We start from the raw sequence: 19,432 nt of genomic DNA on the forward strand, positions 1-19,432 counted from the left end.
TCCATGATCCGTTTATACACTAAGCTTTCCTGGAGGAGGCAGTAAAATGCCGGTTGTTACTGGCTGATATACAGTGAAGAAAATAAGTATTTGAACACCCTGCGATATTGCAAGTTCTCCCACTTAGAAATCATGGAAGGGTCTGAAATGTTCATCGTAGGTGCATGTCCACAAGAAAAATCCAGAAATCACAATGTATGTTTTGTCAACGATTTATTTATGTGATACAGCCGCAAATAAGTATTTGAACACCTGAGAAAACCAATGTTAACATTTGGTACTGTAGCCTTTGTTTGGAATGACAGAGGTCAAACGTGTCCTGTAGTCGTTTACCAGGTTTTGCACACACTGCAGGAGGGATTTTGGCCATTTTTGTGGAAAATACACAGATTGCAAATCTGTTTTTCTTGGAAATATATTTATCAAAAATGATCACTCCCAAAAACTGTTTATATAAATTAGCGGTCGGTGTTTTGTTTTCTTTAAATTCACAGTCCCCTTATTATAAACAATGGGAGCGAAATTGATTTAAGAACTCCACTCTGTTTGTAATAAGCGACAAAAGGAGCTTCGTTTCATTTTTTGTGTTTTTACTGTGACTTTTTGTAATTTTGATATCTTTCAATATCGACTGCTTACTTTTTCTTCTGCTTAATGTGCTCCCGCTGCCTCGTCTTATTACCCGATGCGCTCTTAGAACAGAGATTTTTTTTTTTTTTTTTTTTCTCAAATCGCAGACTTCACCTGTTTGAATAAAAGTAAAATTACAGCTCGGATAAACAAACTGTTTAAATCCGCCGATTGTGAGACGACGTTTGGAAACCGTGTTCTGCGGCTGCTCGTGTGGGTTTTCTCTGGGTACTCCAGATTCTATACTGTCTGTCCATCGACTGTCTACCGTCAAGGACTTCGTCTGATGGGATACGTTCCAGGTCACCAGTGACCCTAATGAGGACTGGATGAAGGGTGACATCACTTTGCTTTTCAACTAACAACCACAATCCCAACGTAAATTTCAAACAGTTTACACTTCGGCCATTTTGCGAGCGATGACAGTGATTTATTGAGCGGATGCCGAGAGACAAACGTTCCGTTGCCCCGTCCTGAAGAGACTTCTTTCTTCCGCCCACGCCCACAACTGATTAGACTCTCAGTTGGACCGTGATGTTGAAAGGATCCTTTTTTCTTTTTTTTTTTCCTCCCGTGTTGTTTGAAATGGATAATCAGCATTTAGCGAGTCTTTGGAACTCTTTCAATGACATTTTCAAAGATTTCCATTTTAATATCTCATCAGGGGCACACAATGAGGTTTTGTGTCTGCTCATGCAGGAAAGCCACTGTTACTCAAATCGTATTATGTCTGTCTGGATCCTCTGCTATGTTGACTGTCGTCATCCTAACTGGGTTGAACCAAGGTCAGCACGAGACGCTTGAAAACATGGCCACGGGATGGGCATTAGACTAAATGTACTTGACAAACAAACAATGAATGGATAAACTGGAAGTGTTATTATCTATATTATTATCTAATTTTTTGAACTCGAGTCCATCATAGATTTCAAGAAAGTTGAGTCCAATCCTGACATGGGTTGGACAGGAATTAGGTGAGCTGCTAGGTTTGCGTGCGATACACAAATAAAAATATTGAAAATGCAGAATTCCATAGATATAGTAAATTTCCGGCCTATAAGCCGCGACTTTTTTCACACGCTTTCAAAACTGCGGTTTATGCAGCTAATTTGTGCATTTTTTTCCCCCAATGCCTGCAAGGGGCACTCGAGTGGAAAAGGTAAAAGTGAGACCGGCGGAATATGTGTGCCGAGGAAGTGACTTTTACCGGCTGGCCCTGTTAGCGCTGCGCGACCGCTGTGATAGCGTTATGCTGCTGTGTTACTGGCATGTCTAAATGATATTTACCGGTAGGTTTTATTTTAACTGGGCCTGTTAGCGCTAGCGCAGCCCCAGCATTAGCACACGCTAGTGTTATAGCGTTAGCACCAGCGTTATGCCATGCTAGCATTAAACTCTTTCTGCATATTGTAACTTTTACCGGTCCGGCCCTAGCGTGTTACTGGCGTGTCTCAGTGATTTTTACAGTATGTATGTATTTTTTATTAACAGGTCCTGTTAGCACGGCGCTAGCGTTAGCATTAGCTCAGCACAAGCTTTAGCACAGCGGTGCTAGCGTTAAACTCCCTGTGTACAGTCTTTCTTTCAATGTGGGAACTTGGGGCTTTTACAGAGCTACGGCTTGTTTATGCACCAAATGGTATCCATCCATCCATTTTCTTTGCCGCTTATCCTCACGAGGGTTGCGGGGAGTGCTGGAGCATATCCCAGCTGTCAACAGGCAGGAGGCGGGGTACACCCTGAACTGGTTGCCAGCCAATCGCAGGGCGTATCCAGACAAACAGCCACACTCGCAATCACACCTTGGGGCAATTTTTCGAGTGTCCAATTAATGTTGCATGTTTTTGGAATGTGGGAGGAAACCGGAGTGCCCGGAGAAAACCCACGCAGGCACGGGGAGAACATGCAAACTCCACACAGGTGGAACCCGGGACCTCAGAACTGTGAGGGCAACGCTTTACCAGGTGATCCACCGTGCCGCCTACCAAATGGTATTTCCTTTACAAATGTGCTAGGTGAGGCTTATAACCAGGTGCGCTCTGTAGGCCGGGAATTCCGGTAAATGGGGAAGACTTGAGTCAAGTTACGTTTGTGGAAGTCTCCCACCCGTGGCGACTGAAGGCCGTAACTACCTGCACTGACTCCAGTGCGGTCGTGAGTAGATTGACGGAGCCCGCGAGTCGGCCCACATCGCTTGGACGTGCCACAACTTCCCATAGCTGAAGTCAGGTCGCTACTGTTATCCCACACAATGAACAGAATTTGCAACCGTCGACTAATCCATTATCATACGCATAAAACGGAGCTTAAGTGCCAACTATTCAACTCTCCAAAGGCCAAATGTTGCATACCTTGTAATGCCGTGTCAGGCGTCATCAAACAAATAATTTAGATGCAACATTCATTTTAAACTGTAGATACACAGTCACAGGCTGTTCCAAAACGGATAAAACAGCATCACGGTCACATATGGCACAGCGGTGTCAACATTTTGACGCGCAAGAAAAATTGGGTTTGTTTGAAGATTGTTCTCTTCTAACCTTATTCCGAATAAATTATTCAGGCTGCAGCTGGGTGGCATAAATGCATATTTTTCCCCTGTCTCTGATCGCAAAGGTACAACAAAACTTGTGCCTGTGATCATTTCAGTGATCTACGCACCCGGACATTAGGTGCGCTTGCAAAATTGAATGATATCCAGTTAAAAAACAAAACAAAACAAAACAAAAAAACAATAACACTTACTTTTGATTAAAGTGCTCAAGTTTTGATTTAGAAAAAAAATGTGCCAAAAAAATTTGTGTGGTGGTGCGTCACTGAATGCCCCTTGTAAGGGTTCACAATAGAGATTTTGGAAAAATATTTGGAAGGGGTAAAAATGTTTTTTTTTTTTTTTTTTTTTTTGCTTTTATGAAAGAGAACAAGACAAGAAGAGCGCCTGATGTTGTAGAATTTGAAACTTCATCACAATCTTTGGCAAAGAAATGCCTCCAAAAATCACACAAAACTTTCCAAGAATTAAAAATGTATAAATTGCCATAGGTGCGGTGGCTCAGCTGGTAAAGCGTTGGCTTCACAGTTCTGAGGTCCCGGGTCCAATCACGGCGCTGCATGTGTGGAGTTTGCATGTTCTCCCCGTGCCTGCGTGGGTTTTCTCCGGGCACTCCGGTTTCCTCCCACATTCCAAAAACATGCAACATTAATTGGACACTCTAAATTGCCCCTAGGTGAGATTGTGAGTGCGACTGTTTGTTTCTATGTGCCCTCCGATTGGCTGGAAACCAGTTCAAGGTGTACCCCACCTCCTGCCCGTTGACAGCTAGGATTGGTTGCAGCACACCCCGCGACCCTTGTGAGGATACGCGGCTAAGAAAATGGATGGATGGATGGATGCTCACTTTTGTTTAAAGCGCTCAAGTTTTGATCTGGAAAAAATGTCTTAAAGAAAAATTCCTGTTGTGGTGCGTCACTGAATGCCCCTTGTAGGATTTGCAATGGAGATTATGAAAAAATGTGTTTTTCTTTTGCTTTTATTAAAGAGAAGAACAAGAGAAGAAGAGTGCCTGATGTTGTAGAATTTGACGATTTTTGGGGGAAAAAAATGCCTCCAAAATCAGACTTTCTAAGGATTAAATATGTATAAATTGCCGTGTTTTGGCTCTTCTTTAAGAATGCTTTATTGCGCTTACATTTTACAGTTCAAAACATTTTTCAACACTAATAATATCCTCAAAACTGTCAGAAAAATAAACATGGTTAACAAAATATCACACTGTGATAACTGCCGACAATTTTGACTTTGGGTCATATTTCTTTTTTCCCCTTATTTCCTATGAGAAAAGTTATTCCCAAATATAAACAATCGGAAGGTCACAGAGCAAATTGAATCCAGACGTTGCAGCGTATTGATCTCAGGCGGCAACAGAAGCGGGACAAACACTGTCGACCCGTAAGGAAAACGCTGCCGGCTGGTCACATGACACTGCATCGGCGAGTGTTTAGACATGGCGGTCATGCTCTGATGCGGCTTTTAAGCCTTCAGGTTTTGTTTCTCGCCGCGGGGGGAGGCAAAGCCGTCACAATGGGAGCTACGGGCAAGTTGTAAAACCGGTTTACGCCCACATGCAGACCCCCCCCCCCTTTTTCCTACATTAAAATAGACGCCATTGCCCAAACCATTAACTCCATATGAACACCTGCTCCCCAATCGTCGCCTCAACCCAACCCCCAACCATGCCTCCCTCAGCCATCAGTAAGACAAAAGACTTTCCTCTTAAATATGCCAAATAATGACTAAATCATGAAGACGTGCCGATAAAAACATCTTAAAATTGTCGTGTTCAAAATGCAATCACTTTGAGTGTTGGTGTTAATTAGTAAAAATGTATACTCCGGGAAAAAAAAAAAAAAAAAAAACAAAAAAAAAAAACACTCCACCGTCGTGCCTCATTATCCATCTTGCGCTCGAGCACGATTGCGACGTGACAGCTGCGTCTTACTTCGTGTGCGCTGGCGAGATTTTCCCGTGACTGGCAGCCCGCTATCACTTCGCAGGTTTGCGGATTACGCCGCGGATCGCAGGGAGAGACAAAAAAACCCAATTAACTATTAATTAGTGCGCTTCAAACGGACTTTTCTGACATTGTCAGTCATTTTGCCTTTGAGGCGGCAAAAAAGCGCACTTGCGATTTCATACATTTATGCATAAGCAATTAGACGCACAAACACGCACAAGTCATTGGTTTTTTTGGGGGGTTTTTTTTGCTGTAAAAGTCGAGAGAAAGCGCATTAACAGAACCTATTGTCGCTCGCTCTTTATGGGAACAAAAGTCTACTTTTTGCAATAATAAATAGAATACAGAAATGCATGCAGACAATTAGTTGCGCAAATCCAGAGTGCGAGCTACTGCATATGGATCATCTCCTCGCAGGTGGGGAGTGGTCGCCATAGTTACAAGACCTGCCGAGGATTCCCGCACCGGAGGTGCGGAGGCAAGGCTACGATGAATGATAGCAGCATCTCGCCGTGTGGGATCTGTGCGTGCGCGTACGGGGAAAGAAGTCGAGCGCAAGCCTCGGGGCGGGCCCTTCATTATCACTTCCGAAGCCCGACAGCAAGAGGGGGAGGAGCAGGAGAAAATCCCGGCGGGGGGGGGGTCTTAGTTGGTGTGTCTGGCAAAGCTGCGGAGGTTGCTCGTAAACACTCCAAGGTGGCTTCGGCTGTTAAATACAGTACAGGAGGATTCTCCCTCCAATAAACGTCGATGTGACGGCGTCAATCCCAACAAACGCTGTCAGGATGCTAAGACTTGATTGGAGAGAGAAACCAACGATGGAAATGTGTAAAGTTGGCCTAAAGCTGGATTTACGCGGGATGGTTCACAGATTTTTTTTTTTGGTCTCACATGGCAAAATTCGGGTATGCATTATTGCAGCATTTGATCCGAGACTACAGAGTGAAAGCGCAGGTCGACTCTACGGCACAATGTTGATCAATAAAACAGGCTCAGGGTGTCGGCCCAGGCCAGACTATATCATGTTTAATATTTGGCCCATGTTTATGTGTGTTATTGTTTACTCTCGTGTTGTCACACGCCACACTGGAATTGAGGTTTGGCTGTTTATCTGCAATACGGGCGTCTGCTTCAGTGAACGTAAACAGTCATAGCTGACATGTGTGAGATTTGAAAGTCACAAAGAACTAGACGGTCGAACGAAAACAGAAACGAGGACGCCATCGGAATTGGGCTTTGGGACCCGCGGGCTAAATCTGACCCGATTTACGAGACGTTCACATATCAAAGGTCAAAAGTAGTACATCAGATTTGGATGACCCTTTTCCTTAAACTCAAAGATGTTCTGTCAATTTATATTTTCATGAATCTGCAATCAAGACGAAATAACCATCACGCATGCCAGGCCGGTCGTTGTTGTCGTCCATTTTTACAGAAACACACCAAATGTTTATCCCTCTGTCTGACTTTCTTGCAAATCGTATTTTAAATACCCTTCGTTTAGGAAGTGAAGAAACTGGTCCAAGCGGGGTGGAACAGTTGGCGGAAGGTGTCTGGTGTTCTATGTGACAGAAGAGTCTTCGGTAAGATGAAGCGCAAAGTTTATAAAACAGTGGTGAGGGCGGCCATGATGTACGGATTACAGACGGCGGCAGTGAAGAAAGAACAGGAAGCAGAACTGAAGATGTTGAGGTTCTCGCTCAGAGTGAGCATGTTGGATAGGATTAGAAATGAGCTAATTCGAGGGACAGCCAAAGTTGGATGTTTTGGAGACAAGGTTCGAGACTTCGATGGTTTGGACATGTCCAGAGGTGAGAGAGTGAGGAAATTGGTAGGAGGATGGTAAGGATGGAGCTACCAGGGAAGAGAGCGAGAGGAAGACCAAAGAAAAGGTGGATGGATGTTGTGAGGGAGGACATGAGGACAGTCGGTGTTAGAGAGGAAGATGCGCGAGATAGGCTTGAATGGAAAAAGATGACACGCTGCGGCGACCCCTAATGGGACAAGCCGAAAGGAAAAGAAGAATTTGTGTACGTCGTAGCGGTAAAGTACAAGCAAGCTTTGCTTGAGAAGGTCGAACTAACCACAACAGTCCACCAGCATTTTGGTTGGGTCCCATTATCAGACGAGCACTTTCAGGGTTTACACTGAAAAATCTCCAAATATTTGGTCCAAAACATTGCAGCTTGTTTTTATTTTTCAACTGAGAATCAAAATGGCGTCCAAAGATATGTCTAAACATGGGCAAACAAGCTGACATGGAAATGTTACAACACGGGTGATGAATTACCGACGACGCTAACCTTGTTAGCTACCATGACAGCCTCGGTTTTGCTTTTTATTACCCTGCCCCCGCCTACACGTGCAAGAGGAAACAAATTGTCCGGCGACGTTATCGCCGCAGTGTCGCTAACACGCCGGTCACAAACGCCGTTCGTCGATCACGTGACATGTGCTTTGCGCTCGAAGATACCGGAGATTATTCCTGAAAGCGTGATAACAAAGGACAAAGGAAATGTGTGGCCTGAAGGGAGCTGGGAGGCTTTTTTTTTTCTTTTTTTTGGGGGGGGGGGTTTACTTGGGGACTTGGGTGGGGGTGGGGGTGGATAGTTTCTAATTAGTATTTGAAGAGGGATGGGCAAAGCACTCTTTGGAATAGGAGAGGGGGAGGAGGTCAGGGGCTACTCACTGGAGGAGTATGAGGAGGAGGTAGCTGGAGGGCCACTCGTTCAACTGAGAACAACACGGTAAAGTGTTCCAACAGAACCACTAAGGGGGTGTTTTTTTTTTTAGGTCGCTTTGCCGAAACATGAGATAGGATTTTAGACAAAAGGGCATGAAGAAAAAAAAACCAAAACTGGCAGGAAGTTGGGATACGGAGGAGTCCTGTCAGTTATCTTGTGCGTCAGCTTCAGTCATTCTCTGCTGAATCACTGCAGCAGACGGGAAACCTCCCCGGAGAACTCGATCCATTCCGCACACTCACTTATCTTTGTATATGAACCGGAGAGACGCACCGCGTTGGGGGTCGCGGGTTCGGCGGCTCCGGCGCCTCGACAAAACGCCGACAGCTGACTTCAACTTTGGACGGATTGCTTTGTCTTTTGAAAAAAGCTTCAGCCTCGTACACAAACTCACTTTAACGTGACAACCGACCCGTCGCCCATCGCTGTCTCTTTTTTAAAGTTCCCGTTTAGTGAAGGTTGAAAACTGGGTCTGCCAAAAGTGACTAAGGCTGCGCAAGAACTTTTTGGCTTGGGGCATTCTGTTTTCCCCCTTCCAAAAATTTCGAACGCTTCAATTGGAACCGGCAACAACAACCGATGAGAAACGCCGGTCGTCCGTGTTTACTTCTGCTGGTCACGGAAAGCAGACAAATTTGATCTGAGCGGAGTTTGAGGGTAGCGAGAAACCGGCGGACTTTGTGGTAGGCCACGCATTTGGTTCCCGAGTCTTTACTTGAATCAACCCACTTCTTAATAGTGCCACAGTCATAATTATCCATCCTTTTCTTAGCCGCTTATCCTCACAAGGGTCGCGGGGAGCGCTGGAGCCTATCCCAGCAGTCAACGGGCAGGAGGCGGGGTACACCTTGAACTGGTTGCCAGCCAATCGCAGGGCACATCGAGACAAACAGCCGCACTCACAATCACACCTAGGGGCAATTTAGGGTGTCTAATTGATGTTGCATGTTTTTGGGATGTTGGAGGAAACCGGAGTGCCCGGAGGAAACCCACGCAGGGACGGGGGAGAACACGCAAACCCCACACAGGCGGGTCCGGGATCAAACCCAGAAGCTACATAAAAAACAAAAAATACATCACATCAAAAGTGATGCTGATTATTGAATATATTAATGTACGCATATCACTATAGAACACAGGTGTCAAACTCAAGGACCGGGGGCTAGATCTGGTCCGCCACATGATTTTACGTGGCCCACAAAGCCAAATTTAGAATGCAAAGTTCCACGATTCTTGTAATAATCTGTACCAAAATTTTATAAATGATAAAGTTGAGATATTACAAACATTTTTGTGCTACCAAACGTGAATAGTTGAAAAACACATTACCCTTGATTTCTGTTCTAAAACTGGTTCATAAATTGGTGATGTAAATATGATGATTAAATATTTTTGTTCCACAGCCATAACGGCCCTCTGAGGAAAACCAGAACAATGTGACCCACGAGAAAAATGAATTTGACACCCCTGCTGTAGAATGTTTGGCTAGCCGAACGTGCTCTGGTTAACCAATCAGACGGGCAGAAAAATTTTGACGTCATTCCGCCCCAGCCCGCTGGCCTTGTGAGAAGAATTTCAAACGTGAACGTTTCAAGGAAGAATGCATTTTCTATTTAATGGACGTACGCTTAAAGTGTTTGAGTTTGTATTTGCAACTAATGAATATCACCTCAATATCGATTAGTGGCCTGTTAATAAACGGAATCAGTTTTGGCCCTGGAAACAAAAAAAGGTCTCCGTCTAACTTCTGCTGCTGACAATTCACAGTAAGAGAATCCGGAAATATTACAGTAACACCATCTAAACCCCAATGTCCAACCAGAGATCGTTTTCAGTTTATTTTGTAACATTTGACCGGTCACGGCATTCGCCAACAGAAATTTGTCAAAAATGAGTCAAGTCTTGTCGAGAGGTGCAGCGCTAAGATTTCTGACTTGGGCCAAGGGGAAGTAAAACGTCGCGGTAGTTTGGTGTGAGTTTTTAAACGTGGCTGTGAAGTCTGGATTACAGGCCGGCAGATTTACCACTGTAGGGAGACGACGCTATTAACCCAAGTTTCAACTTGTCGCGCTACCTCTTGCGGGGCCGTCGAACGCAAACATTACGCAACGTGCCTCCGCGAGCACAATTGAACGCTGACAAAGCGACGTCTCAGCCCGCGGCAAACGGACGCGTGTTTGCGATACACACCTGAGCTTTCTTCTTTATTTACAAGAAACCGTCACGGAGGTTCCCCGTGACTGACAGGCTGAATGTTTTTACGAGTCACTCGAGTCCACGATGTTGTGATGCAAACGAGGACGTACGCGACTATACGGAATATTGCAGGCGCAGAATAACAACAAGATGCGACATGCCCCCTCGCCAAGATGGGGAGGTTCGTGGTAGGGGCAAGAGAGCGTCGCATAAGTTTGGCCATTTGTCGAGCGCTGACACAAAACAGCTCGCTGGAATTTTCCTATAATGCCAACAAGCGCTCGCCCTTATGTCAGCTGCCACGTGGACGACATTCCAAGCGGAGTAGCAGCTGAGTCATGATAGTCGCGCGTGGGCGCGTACGCACTTGCGTCAAAAACGCCTACCGCGCAGCATTTCGGGCACCGGCTGTCGGGTAACATTTGGAACAAGGTTGGGCATCGGGGAGTGCCGTTGCGAACTTGGAATCCTCAGACAGTTTGAAATAAATCAGGCGTCACGCCTCAAGATTTGGGGTGCGGGGTGCAACTATTACTCCAACTGTTTGAGCTTTACAACTTCTCCTAATGGTGTCAAAATGCCCACCAACGGCGCCACAAAGCCCTTTGAAATACTGAAATGCGCATATGAATTATAGAATATAAAGCGTTTAGTTTTGGCACCACACGGAAACGCTAACACGAGCGGAACTGCTATGAACCCCGATCCAAAAATAGTTGGTACGCAAATGCTTTCATGCCGCTTGATTGACCCAAAATTGGACAGACGGTTTTATACGCACTAATATTATTCAGATTCGAGAACGACTTTCTGCTTTTGTCTTTTTAAAAATATTAGCGATAGGAATATTATCACTAGCTTCTTGGGTTGAAGAAGCTGATCAAAAGATCAGAGCCTTTAAAAAAAAAAAAAAAATTGGCTATTTTCCAAGCTTTAAATGTGATGAGTCATGCGCAATTCAAGTGCAGCCAACATAGACAAACATATTCAAAATAAGGATGAAATTGAAAAATGGGCGAGATGCTTTTATGCGTGCCTGAACTCGGGACTTCCATCGGGACGATATGCTCAGATTTAAACTGCCGAACCACATGCCCAATTCCAGATTAATGCCTAGATCCCAATTGAAATCATTATTCGTCTGCCCGTTTAAACTGAAAGAACAAACAAAACAAACAACGCACATTGAATCCAAGCAACAAGCATCGCTAGCAGGCAGGGCGTACACAGACAAAAAAAATGGATAAATACTAAAATATTACACATTCCATAGCGTTTTAGTTGGATTTAGCTGACTCTTTCCCCAATGGGTTGCATTCACTGACGTCACATTTTTTTGCTGAATTACCCGCACACCACTGCGTGCCGCCATATAACCTCTCTACCGAACGTGTACCAGTGCGGAAGGTTGCGGAATATTCTCCGTTACCGTTTGTGTTTTTGTGTTTCACGGGCGTCTCGGGACTCAAATACACAAGGGAGGACTTGCTAACCATCAGAGAGCCTTCTTCTGACGTTTTTTTTTTTCAACAACTCTCGCCAATTCGCTGAAGCTTTTCCCAGAGTTGCTAGTCGCTAGGTCTTCAAAGCCAGTACACAAGTCCGGCTGCGTAAGCGGGGGACATCATCTAACGCTTCCGTTGAAAGACTTTGGATGTTCTGTGGCTCTGTGGACGATTGCCCGTCGCCGCTATCACGCTCGCCGGTCTCAACCCGCCGAGCTAAGCTAACACGTTAAATCGACACTCTTTTCAGAAGGCCAACATTACAGTAAAGATCCTTTTTTGTTAGTCACTTGAAAGTTTCGAGAATTTTGTGAAATACTGGATTTGTTTATTCGCTTGTCTTTCTGCCATTGTCATCAAATTTTAAACAAACATTTCGCTTTGCTTGTGGTGAACTAATACACAGGTTTTACTTTTTGCCTTTGACTTTTTACCGCCTTTCGTTTTCCGTGTTAGCATACAGGTAAGTGCTCCTCTTTCGTGATTTCTGTCACATAGAGTAAAAAAAAAATCAAGGGCGCAATGCTGCGCCTTTGTGACGCAGTCCTGAGTCCCGTGATGTGAGTCCCGTTATGTGTGCATGACAGGTAGCCTAAAAGTCAGTCTGGGCTTGATGCGCTGTCGGTCGCGTCTTCAATAAATGCGGTTAGAAACATAACGTCATCCACCTTGCCTATGTGCGAGTAACGGCGCTCAGGGATCGAAAATGGCCGCCGCACGAGACAGCCCAACGGGTGACGTCACGTGAAAACAACCCATTAATAGAAAAGCGGGTAACCTCCACGTTGCTGCACATTTTAATTGTGTATAACTTTACTCTCATCCGTATGATCAGTTTGATCGACATTCTGATCCAAGCACATCCGAGTCAAAGTCGATTTTTCACTTTTTTTTTCCTTTCTGCTGTATCCACGCGGTCATGACGCATATTGAAAACCTGCCACTAGAGCACAAACAAAAAGACGTGGGGGAAAAAAAAAATGGGAAACGTGCCACTTGAAACATGCAGTGGAGAAGAGCCAGGCCACAAGCTCCTAATCCAGTTCAGTCGGGTTTACGCAGTTCAACTACCTCGCACATATTCATATTAGTTTAACAGAATTTATAGGATTAGTAGCTGGGCTGCCTCCATTTTTTCCAAACCGTCTTACGCAAGCACACACAAACACACACCTTTCAAATCAAACACACACACGTTGGAGCCTCTATCTCCGTGTTTGAAAAGCTAACAAGCATGCGAGCGAGCCTCGAGGCGCCACTCTTGGTTGGGTTTACATCACACAAATAATCTCACACGTAAACACACATCTGGTTGAAAACCTAGCAAAAAAAAAAATAATAATAAAGTCCTGATGCAAGACGTAAAGTGATGTAACATGACTGCCGTGGATGGCCCCTGTAGCACCATCGCGTTCTTCTTTTTGTTTTGTGTTTTTGCGATTGGCCGGTCGGAGTTTTGCAGGAAGTTCAACTTGCCCGGTAGATTGTTTTTGCCCATCCAGCTGGGAGAAAAAAAGAAGACTGACGTCTTGAAATGATTGAAAGGTCGGATGAGGTTCTTTCGGGAGGTTGGTTGACTTGGAGAAAGCTTTTACCCACAGGAAATAAAAAAAAATATGTTCCAAGGATCAAACTGTCGCCTTCGTAAAATCGCCATTGCAGTGAAAAAGTTCACAGCTGTCGCTATGATGAAAACTCTTAACCGTAATATTGGACATATTGTCAAAAGGACATTCTGAGTATCAAGTTAGAACATCATCAAAGGAATTTTTGACACCGCATTGGGCACGCAAAAAAAGTCCAGAGTACTCTAGGGATGTGAAATCGGCGATTTGTGGATTCAGCTCGTGGCTGTTTTTTGTTTTCACTGTTATGAACAGAAAAAGTCACGATACTCTGGACGATTTTGGGGTTTTCGCTTCCGCTATGTTTTTTTCTCTTTGTTTTGGGATTGTTTTTTGTCAAAGTTGATGCTAACACTTGGGCTAGTTAGTATTTCACGCTACAGTACGGCCTCGGTTCTCGAACGTCCCCGTTCTCGGACAAATCGGTTTTCAAACGAAAATTTCGAGATTTTTTTGCTTCTGTTTTCGAACGAAAATCGGTACTCAAATGCCCCAAACAAAACCCGGAAATAATTGAACGCGCGCGGCCAGACCAGCTGAACCACACAGGACGCGCTTTGTTATTTGTCAATTTGAATGAACAGACGAAAAATACCTGGAAATAACATAACTCGTGCGACGGTTGATTCCGTTTTTGAACCGCCTTGTAGAACAGATTGTGGCTCTACTCAGTACAGCCTCGGTTCTCGAACGTCCCCGTTCTTGGACAAATCGGTTTTTGAACAAAAATTTCAAGATTTTTTTGCTTCCGTTTTCGAACGAAAATCTGTACTCAAACGCCCCAAACAAAACCCAGAAAAAACTGAACCCGCTTTGTTATTGTCAATTCAAACAAACCCCCGAAGAATACCCAAAAATAACCTAATACGTACGGCGGTTGATTCGGTTTTCGAACAAATTCGGTTTTCGAACCACCTTGTAGAACGGATTGTGGTCGAGTACCGAGGCTCTTCTCAGTACAGCCTCGGTTCTCGAATGTCTCCGTTCTCGAACAAATCGGTTATGGAACGAAAATTGTTTTGTTCCTATTTTGGAACGAAAATTGGTACTCAAACGCCCCAAACAAAACCCAGAAAAAACTGAACCCGCTTTGTTATTGTCAATTCAAACAAACCCCCGAAGAATAAGCCAAAATAACCTAATACTTACGGCGGTTGATTCGGTTTTCGAACAAAATCGGTTTTCGAACGACCTTGTAGAACGGATTGTGGTCGAGTACCGAGGCTCTTCTCAGTACAGCCTCGGTTCTCGAATGTCTCCGTTCTCGAACAAATCGGTTATGGAACGAAAATTGTTTTGTTCCTATTTTGGAATGAAAATTGGTACTCAAACGCCCCAAACAAAACCCAGAAATAATTGAACATCCGCGGCCCGACCAGCTGAACCACACACGACGCGCTTTGTTATTGTCAATTTTGACGAACGGACGAAAAATACCCGGAAATAACATAACTCGCGCGCCTTCTATAACGGATTGTGGTCGAGAACCGATGCTCTACTGAGTACAGCCTCGATTCTTGAACGTCCCCGTTCTTGGACAAATCGATTTTCGAACTAAAATTTGGAGATTTTTTTGCTTCTGTTTTCGAATAACTGAACGCGCGAGGCCCGACCATCTGACCAACCCACGACGCGCTTTGTTATTGTCAATTCGAACGAACGGCCGAAAAATACCCGGAAATAACGTAACGCGCGTGGCGGTTGATTCGGTTTTCGAAAAAATCTGTTTTCGAGATGCCTTCTAGAACGGATTGTGGTCGAGAACCGAGACACTACTGTAACTTCTAACTTCACTGTATTTTCCTACTAGCGTTGGCGAACTTGGCAGGGCGAAAATAGAATTATAGAAATTATCGTTTGCAGCCAGGTGCACTAACTCTCATGTGATATTGCGTAACTATAATTTCCGAACAGAACTTTGCAAAGTAACCTGAGACCAGTGGTGACAGAAGTCCATTCTTTTGTAAAGTGGAACAAGCAAGCCGTTTAATGCGACTTCTCTTCTCCCTAAAATGTTAAATACCGAATCGCAGACCAATCGGCACAATCGACGTTTCGAGGCTCCGCTGTACAAAATGGTAATTACATTAAGAGATGCACTAGCCATTACTTTGTTTTCCGATACTGACAACGAAACAAACAAGCCAGCGGCTTCAGAATCATGTCGCTTGCTGCAGAATCGATATCCACCCTAACGCTAGCAGCGCATCGCCGTAGGAGAGTATCTCGAAGCCCCTCAAACGCACAATGACACACACCTACACCTACCACCCGCACAATTTCACTCGTGTGATTCATTTGATTATGTAACACTAGAACCGGCACGTCCCCGGCCTTTACTTGTAGATACAAATCTGTTGCGTTTATCAATTGGAAAAATCACTTCTGCGCCAGTGAAAGTGCCAGCAAGACGCAGCCAGGCGCAAACGGTAATCCTCTTGGCCGAGCGGGGGCCTGTAGCCGCCCCCCCCCTTGAACCCACCCGCTTGATGACGGGCCTCCCATATCCAGCAAGGCCCAAAAGCCATCTGGTGTTTGTTTTGGGAGGGGTGGTGGTGAGGGTTGTCGGTGCCAGCGAGCTTGTGTCTATGAATGTTTGCTTCGATCAGTCACACTGTGTCATCATAACTTGCCAATCTCCCCACGCACGCGCGAGACACCCAATCCAGCAGAACTTGGGTGACAAACGGATGCAAACTCGTAAAAAGAACATCTGACGGGGATGACAAACCCGAGTGATCTCACATCCTGAGGTGATGATGCATCATCCAGCTGCGCGTCGGGTGACGCCAAACGGTAAACGGGCGATCCGAGTCTCCGGGGTGCGAGCGTCTATACGGTTAATCTTTGGTCGGGGTCGAAATATGACATTAACCTAGTTCAATACGCAGCTGCTCGCATGTTATGATTGCTGTCACTAAAATGGATACCGTCGGACTCAAAATTGCTGATAGCGATTTTGGCTACCCTAAAGCTTGACAGTTTGTTGACACATATGCAGCATTTGTAGGTTAAAAAAAAAAAAAAGAGTGCCATTGAAGTGCCGTAATTAGCCGTAATCGGTGACTATTCTACTTTGATGAAGAGGAAGGCACGCGCACTGCGACTACATATTAAATACATAAAAGCTATAAATTGACCTTTGAAAGGCAAAGCGGCTTCGCGATTGAGTCGCAGTGTCTTTTGTACCCTTGACACTTATTTGACTTTTAACAGCTTGGTTGTAACCAACCAGCTCTCCTTTGAGGAGATGGAAAGGTTACCGTTGCCTTGGTGACCATTTAAAAGACATTTTTTTTTATTATTAGTTTGATTTTTCTTTAATTAAACGTGTAATGTATTTTGGGATCACTGTATTACATTGACATCTTTTGTCCGTTCTATATATTTTTTTCAAATTATAGTTAAGCAGAACATATGGTGTCCCTTGACGGACAAAAATGGACTTTAGTGAAACAGTGCATACAGTATTTTGTGTACCGTAAGGTCCACCCGGACTCACACCGACAACTCCTGTCGACAAGAGTCTAAATTCGGCTAAGGCTGACCCACAGTGGACGCCAAATGGAAATGGAGGTTTAAAAAAGAAAAAAAAAACCGTAGGAGACTTAAATGTTGACTTACCGAGCAGCGCGAAGGCGACGAGGAGCACACCGGTTGCCATCGTGCCTGGCTCGGCTCAGCTCAGCTCAGCCACCCCCGCGATGTGGTCGCCTCTCCTGGATGAACAAGCGAGCGGATGCTCCTCCACACCCGGGAAAAAAAAATATAATAAAAAAAAAAAGGGGGGGGGAGGAAGGTACAAATCCACGCAAGGTGCTCCCAAATGTCCTGCACAAACGAGCACCTTACCCCGCAAAAAAATAAAAATAAAAACAATAACAAACAAAAAATGGCAAGTCCTTCCTTCCGCTCACCTTCTCGCCGAGGACGTGTGCCAGGCACCCGGGCGACCCAACCCACTCCCCGGTGTACTACCGCCACCACATCCACGGACTGCGGAGGAGCTCCGGCTCGGTCCACACTCGCCAAGTCCCGCACGACTCTTTGGGATATTGCCGAGCACGACACGGAACGTGAGTTAAGCCAAAAATGAAAAAAAAAAAAAAAATAAAAATAAAAAAGAAGCTGAGTTAAATCCGCGTTTTTTGACTTTTTTGCCCCGTTTAGGTTTCTTCGCCGTACCGCTGATAAGAGATCAAATCACGGTCCGCGTGCTCCGCTTTCACTGCAAATCCCGGAGACTTGAACACCCCCCCCCCCCCCGTCGCCCCCGGAAAAGCCGAATGGGAGGGCACTAATGTGGGCCGTTCTGGCACGCCTTCGGCCTGTCGTTGCATCACATTAAGCGAAAGATTTATTACTCCTTTGAACACACTTTTGATCCATCTTATTACAAAAGCATATTGCCGCCACACAAAAAATAAATTTATAAATAAAATAAAATGAAAAAAATAAAGCTCACCATTACATTACAACGTGATAAGTTTCACAACTGGTAAATTTCACGTTATTAAGGTTCGCATTATAACGCGAAACACATCACATCTGTATCTTACACAACCCCAGATCTAATAAAAAAACATGAATATTATAGCAAGGTTTTTCTTCATCTCGTTCCGTTTTATTAAAAAAAAAAAGTTAAACTGTGAAACGGCCGAAATGAGTTTCCTCCGCAGGGTTTCCAGTCTCTCCCTTAGAGATAGGTTGAGAAGCTCGGGGGGTCCTGTGGGTGGGGTTCTTCAGGAGTATGGGGTACCGAACCCCCTGATACGAGCTGTTCCGTCCCTGTACGACCGCTGTCAGAATTTGGTTCGCATTGCCAGCAATAAATCGGACCCGTTTCCGGTGAGAGTTGGACTCCATCAAGGCTGCCCTTTGTCACCGATTTTGTTCACAACTTTTATGGACAGAAATTCTAGGCGTAGATGGTGTCCGGTTTGGTGGCCTCAGCATCGCATCTCTGCTCTTTGCAGATGATGTGGTTCTGTTGGCTTCATCAAGCCGTGTTCTCCAGCTCTCCCTGGAACGATTCGCAGCTGAGTGTGAAGCGGCTGGGATGAGAATCAGCATCTCCAAATCCGAGAATGTGGTCCTCGGACGGAAAAGGGTGGCGTGCCCTCTCCAGATCGGGGACGAAATCCTGCCCCAAGTTGAAGTATCTTGGGGTCTTATTCACGAGTGAGGGAAGAATGGAGCGGCAGATCGACAGACGGATCGGTGAAGCATCTGCTGTGTATCGGTCCGTTGTGGTAAAGAGGGAGCTAAGTCGAAAGGCAAAGCTCTCAATTTACCAGTTGATCTAAGTTCCTACCCTCACCAATGGGCATGAGCTGTGGGTCGTGACCGAAAGAACAAGATCCCAGATACAAGCGGCCGAAATGAGTTTCCCCCCGCAGGGTGTCCGGGCTCTCCCTTAGAGATAGGGTGAGAAGCTCAGTCATCCGGGAGGGGCTCAGTGTCGAGCCGCTACTCCTCCACATTGAGAGGAGCCAGAAGAGGCGGCTGGGGCATTTGATTCGGACACCTCCCTGGTGAGGTGTTCCGGGCATGTCCCACTGGAAAGAGACCCCGGGGACGACCCAGGACACGCGGGAGAGACTATGTCTCTCAGCTAGCTTGGGAACGCCTCAGGATAGTTAGAGCTGGAAGAAGTGGCTGGGGAAAGGGAAGTCTGGGTATCCCTGCTGAATCTACTTCCCCTGCGACCTGAACCGGAAAAGCGGTAGATAAAGGATGGATGGATGGATGGAAGTTAAACTGTGCCCAGGTGAAAAAACAGTTGGCAAAACTTCTCAGCGTCCTCGGACCCTCCCCCCTCGGGACAGTGCGGGACTCGCCACCAGACGCTTAACCACTGTGGGAAAAGGTCACGATTTGCATATGTGAGGATCAAATGTAGGCCAGGAGGACGGTCAAGTTTGATCATCCCACAACAATCAACAATAACAAAACAAAAAGAAAATAGCAGTGAGCTAAAAAACATGCAATATTAGGCCACAAGGCATCAAAGAGAACAAATGGACTATACAGCATAAAGTGCTTTCATGCGGACTCATTCAGCTCTTTCATTTTACAGTCTTTGATCAGTAATGACGAATCATTCAAAGTGAATTAACCCTTTTAATACTCCCGTGCTCTTGTTTCTGCCAGCTTTGTTGCAAAGTCACAAAACAAGCATAAATTCAACCATTCAAATTAGTTTTTTCTTTAGAAAT

General features: G+C 45.2%; 1 protein-coding gene across 5 annotated transcripts in view; it reads right to left on the bottom strand.

The window, feature by feature from the left end:
* The window catches only part of igsf3 (immunoglobulin superfamily, member 3), a 124,993-nt gene extending 107,525 nt beyond the window's left edge, over positions 1–17,468 (bottom strand). For 3 of the 5 annotated variants that reach the window (XM_061842512.1, XM_061842514.1, XM_061842510.1), the window contains exon 1: positions 16,839–17,468. In XM_061842512.1, coding sequence (XP_061698496.1) covers positions 16,839–16,878 — 40 coding nt within the window. In that variant the 5' untranslated portion in view covers positions 16,879–17,468. The remainder of the gene's footprint in view (positions 1–16,838) is intronic. The other 2 variants (XM_061842513.1, XM_061842511.1) reach the window with 1 other exon arrangement.
* Positions 17,469–19,432: the final 1,964 nt, after the last annotated feature.

This window comes from Syngnathoides biaculeatus, chromosome 14, assembly GCF_019802595.1.
Source record: "Syngnathoides biaculeatus isolate LvHL_M chromosome 14, ASM1980259v1, whole genome shotgun sequence".
Classification (NCBI taxonomy): Eukaryota; Metazoa; Chordata; class Actinopteri; order Syngnathiformes; family Syngnathidae; genus Syngnathoides; species Syngnathoides biaculeatus.